At 60.4% G+C, this 15568-nt stretch overlaps 1 protein-coding gene across 3 annotated transcripts; it reads left to right on the forward strand.

The window, feature by feature from the left end:
• The first annotated feature begins 2385 nt into the window (after positions 1–2385).
• On the forward strand, positions 2386–15128 carry KIAA1755 (KIAA1755 ortholog). Of its 3 annotated transcripts, XM_042048590.1 has the most exons (15): positions 2386–2515; positions 5306–5503; positions 6005–6940; positions 7184–7304; positions 7413–7577; positions 8119–8242; positions 8559–8676; positions 8894–8980; positions 9065–9181; positions 9504–9602; positions 9773–9921; positions 10832–10970; positions 11227–11349; positions 11935–12126; positions 12206–15128. In XM_042048590.1, the coding sequence occupies exons 1-15, from the start codon at positions 2513–2515 to the stop codon at positions 13172–13174; spliced, it is 3540 nt and encodes a 1179-aa protein (XP_041904524.1). In that variant the 5' UTR covers positions 2386–2512; the 3' UTR covers positions 13175–15128. The 3 variants fall into 3 exon arrangements, with proteins under 3 accessions (XP_041904524.1, XP_041904506.1, XP_041904514.1); XM_042048572.1 differs by having other exon boundaries at positions 6005–7304; XM_042048580.1 differs by lacking the exon at positions 11227–11349 and having other exon boundaries at positions 6005–7304.
• Positions 15129–15568: the final 440 nt, after the last annotated feature.

Below are 15568 nucleotides of genomic sequence, written 5' to 3' on the forward strand. Positions count from 1 at the left end.
CACCCTGCCTGCACCCCAATATCCCAGTGACATCCCAGAGGACCCTTGGGACCAGCACTGCAGTCAGTGTGTCTCCCTCTGCCAAGGGCTGCATTCCCCCAGACAGGCGGGCTCCTCTCGCAGCACACCAGCTCGTGACACAGTCTGGGAGCCTCATGGGAGACAAAGGGGACACAGAGAGCCGAGGGGGTTGATTTTGCAGAAGAGTAAAAATAAAAATGCAAGAATGGTGACCTCGGGCAGACCTCGGGGGGATCTGAATGGTGGCTCTGTGCCGGAAGAGGGGCAGGGCAAGAGGCTACATGCAGCCTGTCCCTGCAGCTGCTTGGGACAAACAGGACATGGAGAACAGGAGCAGCAGAGAAGGGTGAGCTCATGGGGTGAGGGGCCCCAGGGGCACCCGGGTGGCCCCCAGAAGCTCTGCCTTTTGCTGGACTTGCTCCCCAGCACTCTGACTCCCAGCCTTGCTGTCTGAGGCTGGCTGGAGGGCATGGGGAACTGCTTTGGGGGATGTGGGAATGCGGGGCTGGAGCTGCCAGTTACCTTCGCAGGGTGGCCCAGCTGAGCACAGATGGCAAGAGACACCTCGAGGTGCAGGTGGGGAGCTGCTGCTCTGGGTGCAGGGTGGTAGAGTCCTGCTCTACCTGGGGCTCAGATCCCCATCTGTCTCTTCCTGCTCACCAGTATCACAGAGGAATAGATCCACTGTGCTGGTGCCAGGACACAGTCACACTGTCCTCCTCCCCGCTGCCCTCAGCGCCCTCTCCTGGCCCTGGTGTCTGTCCATCACGAGATGCAAGAGCCACAGCTCTTGGGTTCGTTTCAGAGGTGACCATGCAATTAGAAAAGGTCACAGCCTTGAGCTCACCTTCCCCTGCACTCAGGGGAACTATGAAAAACCTGAAGGTGGTGAGTGAACTAACACAATTACAGGAGAAATTGGCCGCTGGTGAGGATGGGGAGCTGCCCAGCTGGTCGCAGTTGGCACTGGGAATGCTGAGCAGGGGCTTGGAGCCAAAGGCCAGTACTGTGGTGGGCTCAGCTGGGTGCCCCAGGCTGATACCCGGGGCCAAGCTTCAGCCCACCCACACGAGCACTGGTATCTGAGCCCCTGCAAGACTCGTGATCCATACGGGCAGTGGGAGGGCTCTTGCCAGCTCCCAAGGAAATGGGAAGCAAACGTGAAGGCCTCGCTGGCACCGTCCTCCCTCCCACATGCCAGCAGCCCAGCTGCACCTCCTCCCGTCTCTGCTTGTTTTCACAGCATGTCCTTTGGCCGCTCGCTGATCCCTGGACAAATGTTCACTAGTGAGACTGCCCCGGCAGCCTGCAGCCCACGCTGTGGCCGTCCCACCCGCCCTGGTCCTGTCTCCTTTCCCAGCCCCAGTCCCGGCCTTGAGCCCATTCCCACGAATGCAACAGTGGAAATTACTCCAGCCTGAGCAAGGGGCAGAGAGGCTGAGAGCGCTGGACATGCACAGGGCTGGCAGAGCTGGTGATGCTGTGCCCACAGTGCCTGGGGCTGGGAGAGCTGTGCCCAGCATGCCTGGGGTTGGGAGAGGTGTCTGTGCCCAGAACTGGTAGGGCTGTGTGAAGCAGCACTTTGCCTTAGGAGACACCAAATCTGTGGCTTTGGCTCTCATGCTGGTTGTTTTTGTATGGCTCTGGTTGCTGAATCCCATGATCCTGCCCCCTGGTAGGTCCTTCCCATCCCTGGAACAGTGAGAGGCACTCACTGTCCTCCTGCTGTGCTTTTGGGTCAACTCAGAAATGGGACCTGGGAGCCACAGGATCCATCCAGGACACAGACCAGTCCCGGGGGATCACGCTGACGCAGGGTGGATTGGAAAAGAGGGGCACCCCCCACAAAATGCATGTATGAGCACATCTGCACACATTACACACACACGCACATGCAGCTCTGCGTGTTCCCGCTGTATTCCAGGACCTTCCGCCTGGAGCTGCTCGGGGGCCAGGGGACGGGGGGCGCTGCAGGAGGACCCCCGGTACAGCCGCCTCCTGCCACCCCCTAGGGGTTTCTTTCTCCCTCCGCTCCGATCCCATCCCATCCCGCCGGGAGCCGCCCCCCCGCCCTCGGGGACACACAGGGCGACTGCCCACGGAGGGCTCCCGCCGGCGGGCACAGGAAAGCGGCCCCCCGCCCTCCCGGCTCTCTCCGGGCCACCCCCGCCAGCCCCTTCCCCCGCCCCGCCCCGCTCCCGCTTTCTTCGCCTTTTCTTTCTTTTCCTTCTTTTTGTTTTTTCTTCTTTTTTTTTTTTTCCCCTCAGAAGAGGCGCGGCGGGCGGAGGGGGCCGGGGGCCCGGGGCTGCCCGCCCCCGCCCGCGGCTCCGGAGGCGCCGGCGCCGGGAAGAGCCGCCGGCGGAGCGGGGACCGGCCGGGAGCCCCGGGCCGGGGAGAGCCGGCGAGGAGGAGGAGGAGGAGGAGGAGGAGGAGGAGGGACGGGACGGTCTGTGCTGCGGCCCCCCGGCCCCTCTGCCACTTCCTGGGAAACATGGTAATTCCTGGGGCATCCCTCTCCCTGCCGCTGCCCCTCCCCGTGGCTGCCGGTCCCGCGGGCACCGGGTGGGCACGGGGTGGGCAGCGGGAGCGACAGCAGAGGGAGGTCGGGAGCGAAGGTGGAAGGAGGTGCAAAGGCAGAGGTGGGTGTGCGTGTGAGGGCACAGCTGGGTGGGAAGGCAGAGGCAGATGGAAGGTGGAGGTGGGTGTGAAGGTGGAGGTAGGTCAGCGTGGAGGTGGAGGTGGGTGTGAAGGTGGAGGTAGGTCAGCGTGGAGGTGGAGGTGGGTGTGAAGGTGAAGGTCAGTGCAAGGTTGGAGATCAGGTGTGGAGGAGGACGTGGCCGTGGCCGCTTGGGCAGGTGTGTGCGGGGCTGCATCCTGCGATGCTTAAACTTCCCTGCAGAGTTTGTCAGGGGGATGGGTGCAGCGAGCGGGAGCTGCCGTGTGGGCCGTGCCGGCACAGGGGGATGCTCGGCAGACCGATGGGATCATTCGTCACCGCAGCCGGCACGTGCCGTTGCCCCGGGCTCTGTGCTGAGCGCGGCCTCCCGCTCCAGGCCGGGCTGAGCGCTTGCATCGTGTCCTGCCAAAGCTGGTGACAGCAAGAGCTGCCGGAGAGGCAGAGGAATTGGTATTCAGGACTTGTCCCAGGCTCAAAACTCGCTCCTTCCTGAGCAGGGGGGGAGAAAGGAGCTGAAGCTGAGTCACCCTGTGGCTTTGGGCATGGGTTAAACAACTTCACCGCACCAAAACCCCAAACCCCAGCCCGTCTTGGTGGTGTAAACCACTTTAAAAATATGGGTATTTGGGGAGAAATATCAATCTCTATTTAACAGCACTTTGGCTTATTAAAATGGAAATAGCTTTGCAAATGTAAATCTCCTTATGCTCCCTAATGCCTTTGTTCCGGCTTCGCTCCCTCGCAGCGGGTGGAGGGACTGGGATAACTGGCTGCTTTTGGATTCCTACGGGCTCCTGGCCGGCCCGGATGTGGCTTCGCCTACAAACTCAGAGCCACTGCACCATGGTTACCCCAAAAGCCTCCCTCAGTGATGAAGTGCTTTGTGACACTCCATGAAAACATTTTTAGTCAGTCATTCCAGGCCAAAATATTCCCCAGCACAACCCAGGCTGTGTCTGGTGCCTCCATCGGTCCCTGGTTCTCTCCTGATACTGGCACACACAGTCCCTGCTGCTGGATGAAGTCCTGGGTGATAGGCAGAGAGGAAACAGCCTCAAGTGGTGCCAGGGGAGGGTTAGACTGGATACTAGAGAAAAATTTCTTCACTGAAATGGTTGTCAAGTCCTGGCACAGGCTGCCCAGGCAATGGTGGAGTCTCCATCCCTGGAAGGATTTAAAAGACTGTTGAAGGCAGGTCAGGCAGTTCCGGCTCATCTCGTGTGGCAGTGTTCGGAGCTGGATGGATCCTCCCGTGCTGTTGGGGCTCCTCACCTCAGTGTTGGGATGGGGAGATAGAGCTTGGCAGTGCTGGGCATGGAGGTGGTAGCTGCACCAGGGCCCCACTGGAGCAACATGGAGTGGGGTGCTGGGCTTTGCCCTTCAGCAGGGATTTTCCACAGTAAGGTCTCCAGTCCATTCTACTTGTCTACTTGTGTAGTACATTCTACTGCGCACAGTAAGACAAAGCTTGAGGAGAAAGGTCCAAGGACAGAAAGCCTGGACAGGAAACACATTGGCAGATCAGGGCCCTGAGAAGGGACTGGCTTGCCTCCTCCTCTGCCTAGCTCTGTGGCTTCTCCTGTCAGGTGCAAGGGCAGGAGATTCCTGTGCTGAGACATGGAAAAAAAGTCCTGAAGAATTAACCAGAGCATAACTGCAAAGTGCTTTAGCTAAAGCGCATTAAAACTAATTAAGCTGCATTAACCGTGGCCCCTTTGTCTCTGTATGGGCTCCTGGACCAGGGATTAGCTGCCTGAAACTAATGCTCACCTTGAGCTAATCCCACCAGACTTCCTGGGTGCTCTTATGGGAGCAGGTGCCTGGAGGATGCTCCTCTTCCCCACTCACCAATGGGTTCCCCTTGACAGCTGTGCCAGAGTCATCCCTGCGCTGCCTGGAGCGCAGCCTGGGCATCACGGGAGCCGTGGGATGGCTTCCCTCCGTGTACCAGCCGTGCCACACAGCCTACAGCTCCTGCAGCACTGAGGGAGTCAACTGGGAACTGCTGGTTCACACGTGGCACAGACCCAGTGTCCTCGCCCCGCTCTGGGGCAGTGCGGGGGGATGCAACGCGGACGAACGCTTCCCAGAAAATGCAGGAATAATTTTGAGTTTGGCGAATTCAGCAATGAGTCTGGACCAAAACACCCTATCCATCTTCGGATGTTTGTCCTTCCTCCCATCTGCTGCATTCCTGCAGCGAGCCGCGGAGCCCGGCACAGCCCCACGATCTGTCTGGTCTGACTCCGCTTAACCCCTCGGCTGCTGCGGCTCCTCCGCCTCCACATGGCTGGCGGCCGAGCAAGGCGGCTGCTGCCTCGGGGCTTATCCCAGGCTCCTTAACCACAGCCCGGCGCTGGGAACCGGACCCGCCGTGCCGCACGCCCCGCCTGCGTCGTGCTTGCTCTGCTCCACTCCCGGTTCCCTCCGTTTCCAGCGCAGGAGGGTTTGGAGCCCCTGAGCTCAGCAGCATTGCCAGTGTGGGTGTCCCAGGGCCCTGACAATGGCACAGTGCAGCGTGGGATGGTGGGCAGAGGCACCGGGTCAGGGGGAACGGTGTCCCCGCTGCGGGGCCGCTCTCCCACCATCGACACTTTCCTCCCGCAGGATGCCAGGTCGCTGGATGCGGCGGTGCAAAGCGCTCTCCAGGCTCTCTACCCCCCCTTCGAAGCCACTGCTCCCACCGTCCTGGGCCAGGTGTTTCGGCTGCTGGAGACCAGCTACCAGGGGGATGGGCTCTGCTGCCTGCTCCAGTTCCTCATTCCGGCCAAGCGGCTCTTCGAGCGCCTGCGGCAGGCGGCCTGTGTAAGCCCCTGTGCCCCACCATGGTGCCCCCATAAGCCACTCCTGGACACGGGGGGTTTTGCCCTAAGGAGTCCTGCCTGCATGGGCACACTGACCTGTGGGGTCCCTCCCTGCACGTCCACTCCTTGTCCCATCCACTCCCTGCAGAGGGGACCATAGCACACCCAGCTCCCTGGGACTGGTCCAGCACATGTGGTCCCTGCAAGAAGGGCAGGGGGACTCTGGAGTCCTCTTGTCTTGATCCTGGAGAGGCTTAAGCAGGGGTTTTCCCTCTGTAAGCACATGGGTAGATTCCGCACCATGGGAATAGCCATGGCTCAGGGTGGGCTTGCAGAGCTCTGCTGCAGGGGCTTGGCTCAGGGACATGCATTGGGTCACCAGGCTCTTTCATCCTCATCACAGGAAGCACAGAGCTGGGCAGCAAGAGCACGGGGTCGGGGTGGCTGGGAGGCACAGAGCTGGCAGGGCTCTCTCATGCGCTGTGTTCTTCCTCCCTCCCAGGCTCCCTACTTTAACCGCATCTTTCTCCATGAAGGCTGGCCCTTGTGTCTGCACGAGAAGGTGGTTGTGCACCTCGCGCCGCTCAACCCCCTCCTGCTGCGCCCTGGGGACTTCTACCTGCAAGCAGAGCCCTGCGAGGAGCACACGGCGCGTGTCACCGTCAAGCACCTCTCCCTGGACCTGCGCTCAGTGGAGGAGACACCAGTCCCCGAGGCCACCCATGCACTGCTCTTCACCAACGCGTGGCTGGAGGAGGTGAACAGCAGCTGGGCCGGAGCTCCCCTGCACACCTGCCTGGTGGCCACCGAGAACGGTGTCACCCCACTGCCGTGGAGCCGGATTGCTACGCCCGAGTTCACTGACAAGCCCAGGGCTGGAGCTGACAGTGTGCCTGCAGATGCCTGGCATGAACCTGCTCCTGAGACTGCACCTGAGCTGGCAGCACCTGGCACACCTGTGCCCCATGGCACAGCCAATGTCCCCACACCCTACAGCAACATTGTGGGCACCATCCCAGGCTGCAAGGCCACCTCTCGGACGTCGAGCCAGGGACGATACCCGGGACTGATCAAGGTGGAGCAGGCAGGGCTGCGGAAGAAGCTGGCCCCACTGGCTGTGCCCAGCCTCAGTGAAATCATCAGCCAGAACCTGGAGGGGGAGTATGTAGACCTGCTGGAGCAATCCCAGGAGGACATGGACCTCCTGACCAGATCCCTGTTGCCCCCCTGCCTTCCAGGGAGAATAAGGGCTGGGGCTGAGGTGAAGCTCCCATGGAATGGGGGAACAGAAGCAGATGCCTGGCCCTGTGGGGGAGCACTGAGCTCAGAGGAGAGTCCCTGCAGCCCGTGCCTGGGGAGGAAGCTGGCCCAGGAGCCAGGGCCACATGGCCCAAAGTGCCGCCAACGTGACTCCTACATGGCTGCACTGCAGAACCCGGTGAGCTTCGGCTCTGGGCTAATGGCAGCCATTCTGGAGGAGCCAGACAGCCCCGGCCCTGAGCTGCCCCCTGCCACCCCCCGTGAGACCCCCACACAGCACAGGAAGGGGGCTGGCAGCCCCAAGCTTCTCACCCGCCAGTCCCGCCGAGGAGCTCCTGGGGCGCCGGGGCAAGGGGGGTTGGTGCAGCGGGGCAGCCCCCAGCTCCCCCCAGGTTCCAGCCACAAGTTCTCCTTCCTGAAGGGCACACGGCTAGGGGCAGCCCCCGGGGATGAAAGAGTCACCGGCCAGCACGAGGGGGCCTGGAAGAAGATGTCGGCCATCTACTCTCCCAGGATGGGCAGAGCCAGGGCAGCAGGGAAAGGTGCTGTTCTGTGGGGCTGCGGCGCCTGACCAGGCACTGCTGGGGCTTCGCTATTCCTTTGCTTCGCTGTGTGTCGCCAGCTTCTCTCTCCTCTATCCCCGTGCACAGGTATGAATGCAGCCACTGCTGCTCCCACGGAGGAACGGTGCCCGGAAAGTGCCAGCTGCAAGAATGGTCCCTCTGTGGCCAGCACTGGCACTGCTGGGCAGGAGCCTCCAGCCTGGCAGGACCTGCATGCTGGGCTGCTGCGCTCAGGCATCATCTGCCTGCCAGGTACTGCTGGCATCGCGAGCCCGGGGCATGGGCGGGAGAGGTCTCTGGATGGAAACACAGGCTGCTGGAGAGGGTGTTCTAGAGGAAGTTTTCAGGGCTTTGCTGGAGGCCAGAAATACTCCAAGCGGAAAATTTCCTTTCAGCTGGGCAAAAACGTTAAAAACATAAATGCAGGCAGCCTGTGCAGAGCAGCTGCCCCAGTCCCAGCCGCCCCAAGCCCTCCCACACCATTCCTCTCCAGTGAAGCTGTTCAGCTTTAGCTGCCAAATACTAAACATTTGGCTCCTTCTTTTTCCCAAGAACCAAAAAGCAGTAACAAAACCCATCTTTTTCTCAGGAAAACCATCCCCAGCAGCTCTGGAATTCCAGGCATTCATCTCGAGAGCACCCCCGGGCTGGCTCTCCCCCTCTGGAAGGGCCAGAGGGGCTGCACCTTGGCGGGCCCTGAGCTGAGGCAGAACCGATGGGTACCCCAGCCCATTGTGGGGTGCTCAGGTGTGGCAGGTTGCTGCCACAGGGATCACTCACCTTTTCCCCACAGGGAGCTCGGACAAGCTGGGCAGGGCCCTGCTCCTGGTGACCACCAGTGGCAGTGCCTGGCGGGCTGCGTGGTGCTCAGCTGCGGAGCTGGCGAGGCTCATCCTCTACCTCTGCTCCCTCCCCAGGTAAGGGCCAGCAGGACCAACCAGGGACCCCCTGCTGGTTCCTGGCTCAGGGCTCCCAGGCAGCTCCCAGGCTAAGTCAGGATGGGTGTCCAGCATCCCACACATGCTGATTTGGGCACATCCCCGAGGACCCTGGACCATGCCCCTGCCAGAGGCACATGCTCTGAGCCCTTGGCAGAGGCATCCCACAGGGATGAGGCACCACCTGTGGCTGTGGGTTCCTGCCTGCCTGGGGGTGCAGAATGTGGGAGGGGGCTTTGAGAGGGTCCTGCCCTAGGGAAGGACCCCCCACTCCTGCTGTGTTTTGCCTCACCAGGCAAGAAGTGAAGAATGGCGAGAGGCGAGAGGCAAAGGACGTTGGGCTGACAGTTGTGGTGGATGCCAGGAAGCAGCCGCCGGCTCCCGTCCTGTTCTCGGCCCTCCGCTCCGTCCAGGTACGCCAGGCTCTGTGTGCCTGTGCCACAGACATGCCAGGGGTGTTCCTGTCTGGGAGGGAGTGCTGCCACCCTTTGGGGGTCCCTCGGAGCCTTGCAGGGTGAAGGTGTGCTGGCGCTCCAGCTTCAGCCAACCCAGGAAACCCCGGCACTGCCATGGGTGACCTGAGAGCTGTGTGTGGGGTTTGCCCAGGTGATTCTCCCCTGCCTCCCACAGAGTGTCTCTCCAGGCTGCATCCACAGCATGCTGCTCCTGGCCGAGAAGGAGCTGGTCTCTCACCGTGAGAGGCTGTCCGGGGTGCAGGTGAGCCTGTCCCTGTCCCCTGGGTTGGGGCAGTAGGGGATTATTCCCTGCTCCAGGCAGCCTTACAAGCCCTGTGCCCTGCAGGTGGAGACCCTGACATCGCTGAAGGCTCTGGGCCGCCACGTCGACAGCTCCCAGCTGCCCCCAGAGCTGGATGGTGCCTTCCCCTACTGCCACGGCGAGTGGGTTCAATTCTTCCAGGTGTCTGTTACCACGCCAAGAGCCATTGCCTCACCTCCCCTGTGTCCCTCTGTCCCCACTGCATCTTACATGTCCCACACACATCCCTGGAAAAGTGACAAGAAGGCCTGGGAGAAGGGAATGAAAAGGAGAGCACAGGAGGGTCAAGCTCCTTCCTACCTGCTCCTGCCTGCAGCTGCCCATCCACCACCGCGCTCCCTTCCTCATCAGCTTTAACCCAGTGCCTCACAGTATTCCCTGCTCTGTCCCGGCACTGCTCCTCCTCCTCCTTCTCCTCATGGGCAGGCTGCCCCTGCTGACCCGCCGTGTGTGTCCCCCACAGAAGCTGCATCCCTTCACAGCCGGCCTCAGGCGGGCATCGGAGCTGCTGCAGTGCTGCATCCAGGAGCTGCGGAACACCGATGCACTGGCAGGGACACAGGTAATGAGTGGCAGCACCACAGGTTGGGGACATTCCCAAAGTGCCCATCTGCAGTGAAGCCACAGCAACATTTCACTCCAGTTGCCCAAAACTTGGCATAACCACTCCCAGACTGGCTGCTCCTGAGGTGAGGCCCCAGGTAAGACAACCAACCCTCCCTCCTGCCACAGGATGCAGCCACGGGCATCAGGAGGCACCAGGAGCTGATGCAGAAGGTGCTGAGTGACCCTCAGCTGGTGCGGGTGCAGCGTGAGGGCGGGTTCGTGCTGGCCAGGCTGCGCAGGGAGGCCGCCCGCCTCTGCGCCTCCGACCACGTCAGGTAGGATGGGGCAGTTCCACTGGTCAAGGGGTGCCAGTGCCAGGGACGCCCCCCTGCTTCTGCTGGCTGACAGAGCCACCTCCCCATGGACAGCCGAGTCCCCATGAGCCCAAGCTCATGTTGCCATGCTCTCTCCTGCTCTGGAAGCATGGAGCACGTCTGGAACAGCCCATTGCAGGAGCCCCCTCAGCCTTAGTGGTGCCAGATCCCTGGGAGGGTCTCCTGCCCCAGGCCAGGCCAGATCTGTCACTGCTCTGCAGTGCCGGCAGCAATGCCTTGGGCTGGGCTCGGGAAAAGCCACTAGATGGGGCCAAGTCCCGGCCATGCCGCGCTCGGCCAGCTGTGCTGTGCTCATCCAGCCATGCCGTGCTCGTCCGGTGATGTCGCGTTTGTCTGGCCACGCCACACTCATCCAGTGGTGCCATAATCCGGCCATGCTGTACTCCTCTGGCCATGCTGTAGTCAGCCAGTGATGTTACCCCCACCTGGACGTGCCATACACATCCAGTGATGCCGTAATCCGGAGTTACTCAGCCAGCCGTGGCACACTCACCCAGCCGTGCTGTAATCGGGCCATTCCGTACTCACCCGGTGATGTCGCTCTTGGCCGGTAATGCTGCACCCCTCTGGTGATGCCACACTGGTCCAGCCATGCCACGCTGCTCCGTAGTCCATGCATGCAGGCAGCACTGATTCACTGCTCCCTCCTCCTCCCTTCTCTCGGTGGGGTGAGGCTTTCCCATCCCGTGGTTCCTGCCATCCCTTTGTTCCATGGGATGGGGAGAAGTCCAAGTGCCTGCAGGGTCGGAGTCAGGACCCGACCAAGAGACCTGCTCCCCTCCACCTTGTGCATCAGTGAGCTCACCTGGCAGCAGCTGGCACTGATGGTCCCTCTCCTCCCAACTCCCAGGGCTGGTATGGAGTTGGCTGAGGGGCTGTACAGTCAGCTGGAGGAAGAACTTCACGACCTTGTGTCCCAGTCCAACAGCTGCCTGGAGCGCCTGGAGTTCCTCCGCAAGGTCCGGGAGCTTGAGACCAAGTTTGGCAAGGTGAGCTGGGTGTCCCTGGGGTGCTGCAAGTTGAAGTTGCCCTCTGTGGTGTTCCATGGTTAAGTGTTTTGGTCACGTTTCATATGTTTTTGATGATGACGGAAGCCTGGAGAATGACAGGATTGCCTGAGCTTTGATTTTCATGACGGGCGACTGTGTATGACTGAGCCTGGGCTGGGATGCCCGGCCGGGGCAGGAAGGGGAGGTGCTGCTGCCATGGCCAGTCCTGCCTGATCCCTGTTCCGCTCTCTCACAGCTGGGGTCGTGGCTGGATGGGGAGGCAGCGGCACGGCTGCAGGAGATGGGCACCGAGGAGTGGAGTCCCGACAGCTGCCAGGGCTCCACTGAGCACTTCAAGGAGTTCCTCGCCCAGGCCACAGTACGTTTGGAGGGACTTTTCTGTAACAGAGATCCCCTGGCTTTGGAAAGAGGCTTCTGGGCAGAACTGGGTATCCCCGAGATGTTGAGTCACACTGCAGTTGTCAAGCTGCTGTTGTCAAGCTCAGCATTGTGGGGACTCCGGGCAGTCCTGTTCCAGTAAGGGGGTGGCTGTGCTGTTCCTTGATGTGTGCTGGGCTGGGACTGCTGTCCCCAACCCCTGCTGCACTCCATCGATGCAGCTCCTTTTTTTCCTGCAAAGCCTGGGCAGGAATAACATTGTGATGAGGATCTTCCTGTTCCCCTGGATGTGTAGGCCCTTTAGTCACGCACACCGCAGGGCAGGTGAGGCACAGTGACCCCACTTGGGACAGGAGGTGCATTTGGTGCATTTTTAACCAAGCCAGGGCAGAGCAGAGATTTGGAAAATCCCATCCCTTTGTTTCTTCTCACTTGCCCGGAAGTGTTTCCCATCCATCTGTGATGGCGATGCCAAGTGCTGCCTGCAGCGCGTCACCCTGCGCACATATCCCAGCTCCGCACCATTCCCAAGCGTGGAGCCTGTTCCTTCCTGTCGTCCCTGCAGGCTCGATACCAACATGGCCTGACCCTGTGCCAGGAGGCAGCTGAGGTCCGAGACACGGCATTCCCCGAGGCAGATGCCTTCCAAGTGGCTGCAGCCCTTTTCCAGACAAAGCTGATGAGCTTCTCCAAGCAGCTGGAGCGGCGGCAGGCAGAACGGGAGCTGCTGCAGGAGCTCGCCCGGTTCTCCAACAAGGTGAGTGAAGGGGATCTTCCCCTGCAGGACGTGGTGCTGCTGGTGGCCATGAAACCAGCCGCTCTCACCTCTTTTGTAGGTGGCGGGGCTGAAGCTGGACTGCCGGCAGTGCTCAGCCCGGGCGCAGCGCGGGGAGGGCCAGGCACTGCGGTGCCTGCAGAGATCCTTCCAAAAGCTCTCGGTGGAGTTCGCCCTGGAGAAGCTGCAGGAGATGAAGGCTCAGGTGCGCAGGATGCAGAGCAGCCAAGGGTTGGCAGCCTGGACAGAGGCATGGCACAGGTACCAGGAGACCCGGCAGATCCTGGAGGAGATGCTGGCAGAGCTGCAGGAAGCCTGGGGAGCACAAGTTGATGGGCAGGGAGACTCCTCCAGCCCCCCCAGCCCAGGGTCTGCAGCCCCTCACACGGAAGACCCAAAGTGCAGAGCAGCCCCCAGCCCCGATCCAGCGGTGTTGGGGAGCAGGGCGTTGGCAGAGCAGCCAGAGACCAGCACTGAGGGGCCAGGACAGTCCCAGCCCAGCATCTCTCCTGGCTCCACACTGGGTGTGGAGCAGGGTTCCCTGCAGCCCCACTGCCAGCTGAAGCCTCAGGGTGCCTGCGCCTCTCACCACCACATCTCTGCTGACACCCCCCATCCCAAACCCAAGAGCAAAGCCAGCCTGGGAGCAGCAGGACACCTCACCCAGGAGTGCAGCCAGCCGCCTCGGAGGCGTCCCTTCACCCTGCCTCCCTGGACACGCTTTCCAGGTGCTGACCCACTGTGTCCTACGGCTGTGCCCCATGGGGCTGCCTCAGATCCCAGCACACCTGGTGCACCAGCAGGGCCACGACCAGAAGCTGCCCAGTACTTCCAGGTTTCCAGCCAGAGCAGTTTCTCCTCTGAAGACTCAGACTCACAGAACTCCACAGAAGAAGCCCCAGCATCAAGCCTGGCTTTGCCTAGGGATCTTCAGAGTCCCAGACCACCCTGCCCCTCCGAAAAGGCCCACCAGATCATTTACCTGGAGAACCACCACACTGAAAGTTCAGCTAAAGGAAATGCCAAGTAACCAGTTCCTCCAGTTGGGACTGTTTCTGTCCAGCTGTTTAAGCCTCAATCACCGACCAGATGAGACTTCGTATGATCAGAGGTGGGATGCTGGAACTTCTTACCCCACCCTCAGGCCCAGAATCTTTGGTTCCCTGTCCTTAGTGCTCTCCCTGCTGTGGATCAGCAGTAATTCCATCACCAGCTCACAGGATTCATTCACAATCTACCAGCTGTGTAGCAATTCTCCCATAAAGTGCCTTTATCCCTACCAGTGCCTTGTCTCAGGCAGTAGGGAGGGTTCCCACATCAGAAGCTGTGCCTGAAGCATCCCAGGGGAGTGCAGACCTGTGAGATGTTCCTGCCACTGACTGTGCTCCCTGCTCCACTGGATGGTTTTACCGTCCCCTGTGCTGCTGCTGCAGCCCTGGCTGAGCCCCAGCAATGGGCCCTGGGTTTGTGTGTGCTCATTAACACGGGACTAACTCCATTAACACTAATAAACCTGAAGAGAAACACCTGGATGGTCCTCGTGGAGGAGAATGAGAAGTTGTGTCGCACTGAGAGCCAGGTGCTGGGGTTCTCACCCAGGCTCCAGCTGCTCCCACCACCCCAGCACAGTGCCCACAGGCAGCTGGTGCCGCCAAGAAGGCCCCCTGTGCCCCCCACATGGGCTGTGCCCACAGCCTGGCTCTCCTGCTTGCTGCCAGCACCTCGGTCCTACTCAAAGGACCCTTTTGTAAGGGTTAAGCGCCTCAGTCTCCTGTTCTCCCTCCCGGTACATGAGCAGAACCGTGTCATCCTGCCCAGCCTCCCCACTCTGTTTTGGAAATGCGCTGTCCTGAAGCCTTTGGGACCCGTTTGGCCTGGGTGCGACCTTGCCGATCCCAGTCCAAAGCAGCTTGAGGCCCCCAGAGACCCTGTCCCTGCAGGCGCGTCCCCGCACCGCCCGTTTGGGCATCCGGGAGCGGGCGACGGCAGGCGGGACCCCGGCTGTCGGGGCCGGGCACTGGCCGGCCGCCCCCCTGGGCAGCCACAGCATGAGCTAATCAAGAGACATCAGAGGAGAAGCAATCTCTGCCCGGGAGGCCGTTCCAGAAAAACACACTCCTCCTCCCAGCCCAGCACGGTCATGGCTAGTACCCTGCGGGATGCAAAGGGCACTCGCCCATCCCAGTCTGACTGAGCGTCACTCATACCCCCCTCAGCCTTGTTTTTGCCAGATCCCGAAGCCAAGTCCCACTGAGCGCCTCTCGGGAGGTTACGGCCCCAGCTGCCCCCCGTGGGCGCCACGCTCCTCCTGTCTGGGTCATTACCGAAGAAGCATTAACGCGACCAACCCCAGCCCTGCCCTGTCACAGGACCTCCCGCCTGTCACCACCCCTAATCTTACCCAATTGTCTGCTCTTTACTTCTCCCTACAATTTTTTTAGACGCCATCTTTCGCAGCTCAACACTGATTTCCCTACTGACAATTCTGTGCCTGCTCCACTGAAATCCTGGTCACTGAGTCCATCCCATTCCTTTTGCTTTAAAAGTCATTGTCCTAGAGACCCCAGACAGGTCTGCACAGCCTGTCCTGTGTGAGCCTAGAGTTCATCCCATTCTCCAATAATGCCACGTCTTAAACGGCACCAAGGCCACCGAGGTGACTTTATGATATGTCCCTGCTCCCCATCCCCATGCCCTCCAGCTGAGGGTGCCCACTCCCCATCCCATGTGGCCAGTGCCAGTGCAAGCTGGATGGGGCCCAGCTCACTGCAAGAACCAAAAAATCTTTTTTCCCTCCAGCACCATTCCAAGCCAAGCCTGACAGTTCCCTTGCTCAATTTTCCCCTCTGTTGAGAGCTCATCTGCTGTATCCCCCCCATTACAGTTTTTAGGTTGGAGAAATAGCACTTTCCAGTTGGAAACAGAGTCATTTTTCAAACCAGATGGAATTACGATTCTTCTGAATAAAGCAAACAATGACTTTCCTGTTGTTTTCTTTTTCCATAAGTAAAATAAAAAAGGATATTTTGCAAATCCTGAGTTTAACTGATAACAGAAAGGGGAATTTCCGGCCCGTGGCTGGAGGGTGAATGGTTTCCCTGGAAGAGTCCTGTGCACTGAAGAGCCATCAGCCCCCACAGCTGGGTGGGCACACCTGGATCCCTCTTTCCCTCCTACCAAAAAGTGTTTTGCAACGTTCTGCAAAAATTTTCTTATCTCTGCTGATCCTTCAGCACATGATTCATGACTCCCAAGTTTGACCAATTAAGCCATAACCTTTCCAGAAAGGCAAGTCCAGGAGTTAATCAATGTCTCCTTTCCCTCATGAAATGGCAAAATCGTATGTCAGGGGCTGACAGGGATCCAGCAGTGTGGGCTGGTGGGTGTCCAGCAGTGTGGGCTGCTCGGGGTCTGGTAGTGCCAG

This window comes from Corvus kubaryi, unplaced genomic scaffold (genome assembly GCF_017639235.1).
Source record: "Corvus kubaryi isolate FWS band 111438036 unplaced genomic scaffold, C.kubaryi_AGA036_p1.0 134, whole genome shotgun sequence".
In the NCBI taxonomy this organism is placed as follows: domain Eukaryota; kingdom Metazoa; phylum Chordata; class Aves; order Passeriformes; family Corvidae; genus Corvus; species Corvus kubaryi.

Excerpts from the sequence above, each read along its gene's own strand:
- KIAA1755 (XM_042048572.1), top strand. Across the intron at positions 7,305-7,412 it reads AGCCAGGGCAGCAGGGAAAG|GTATGAATGCAGCCACTGCT; the intron begins GTGCTGTTCTGT and ends CCCCGTGCACAG. Across the intron at positions 8,981-9,064 it reads AGAGGCTGTCCGGGGTGCAG|GTGGAGACCCTGACATCGCT; the intron begins GTGAGCCTGTCC and ends TGTGCCCTGCAG.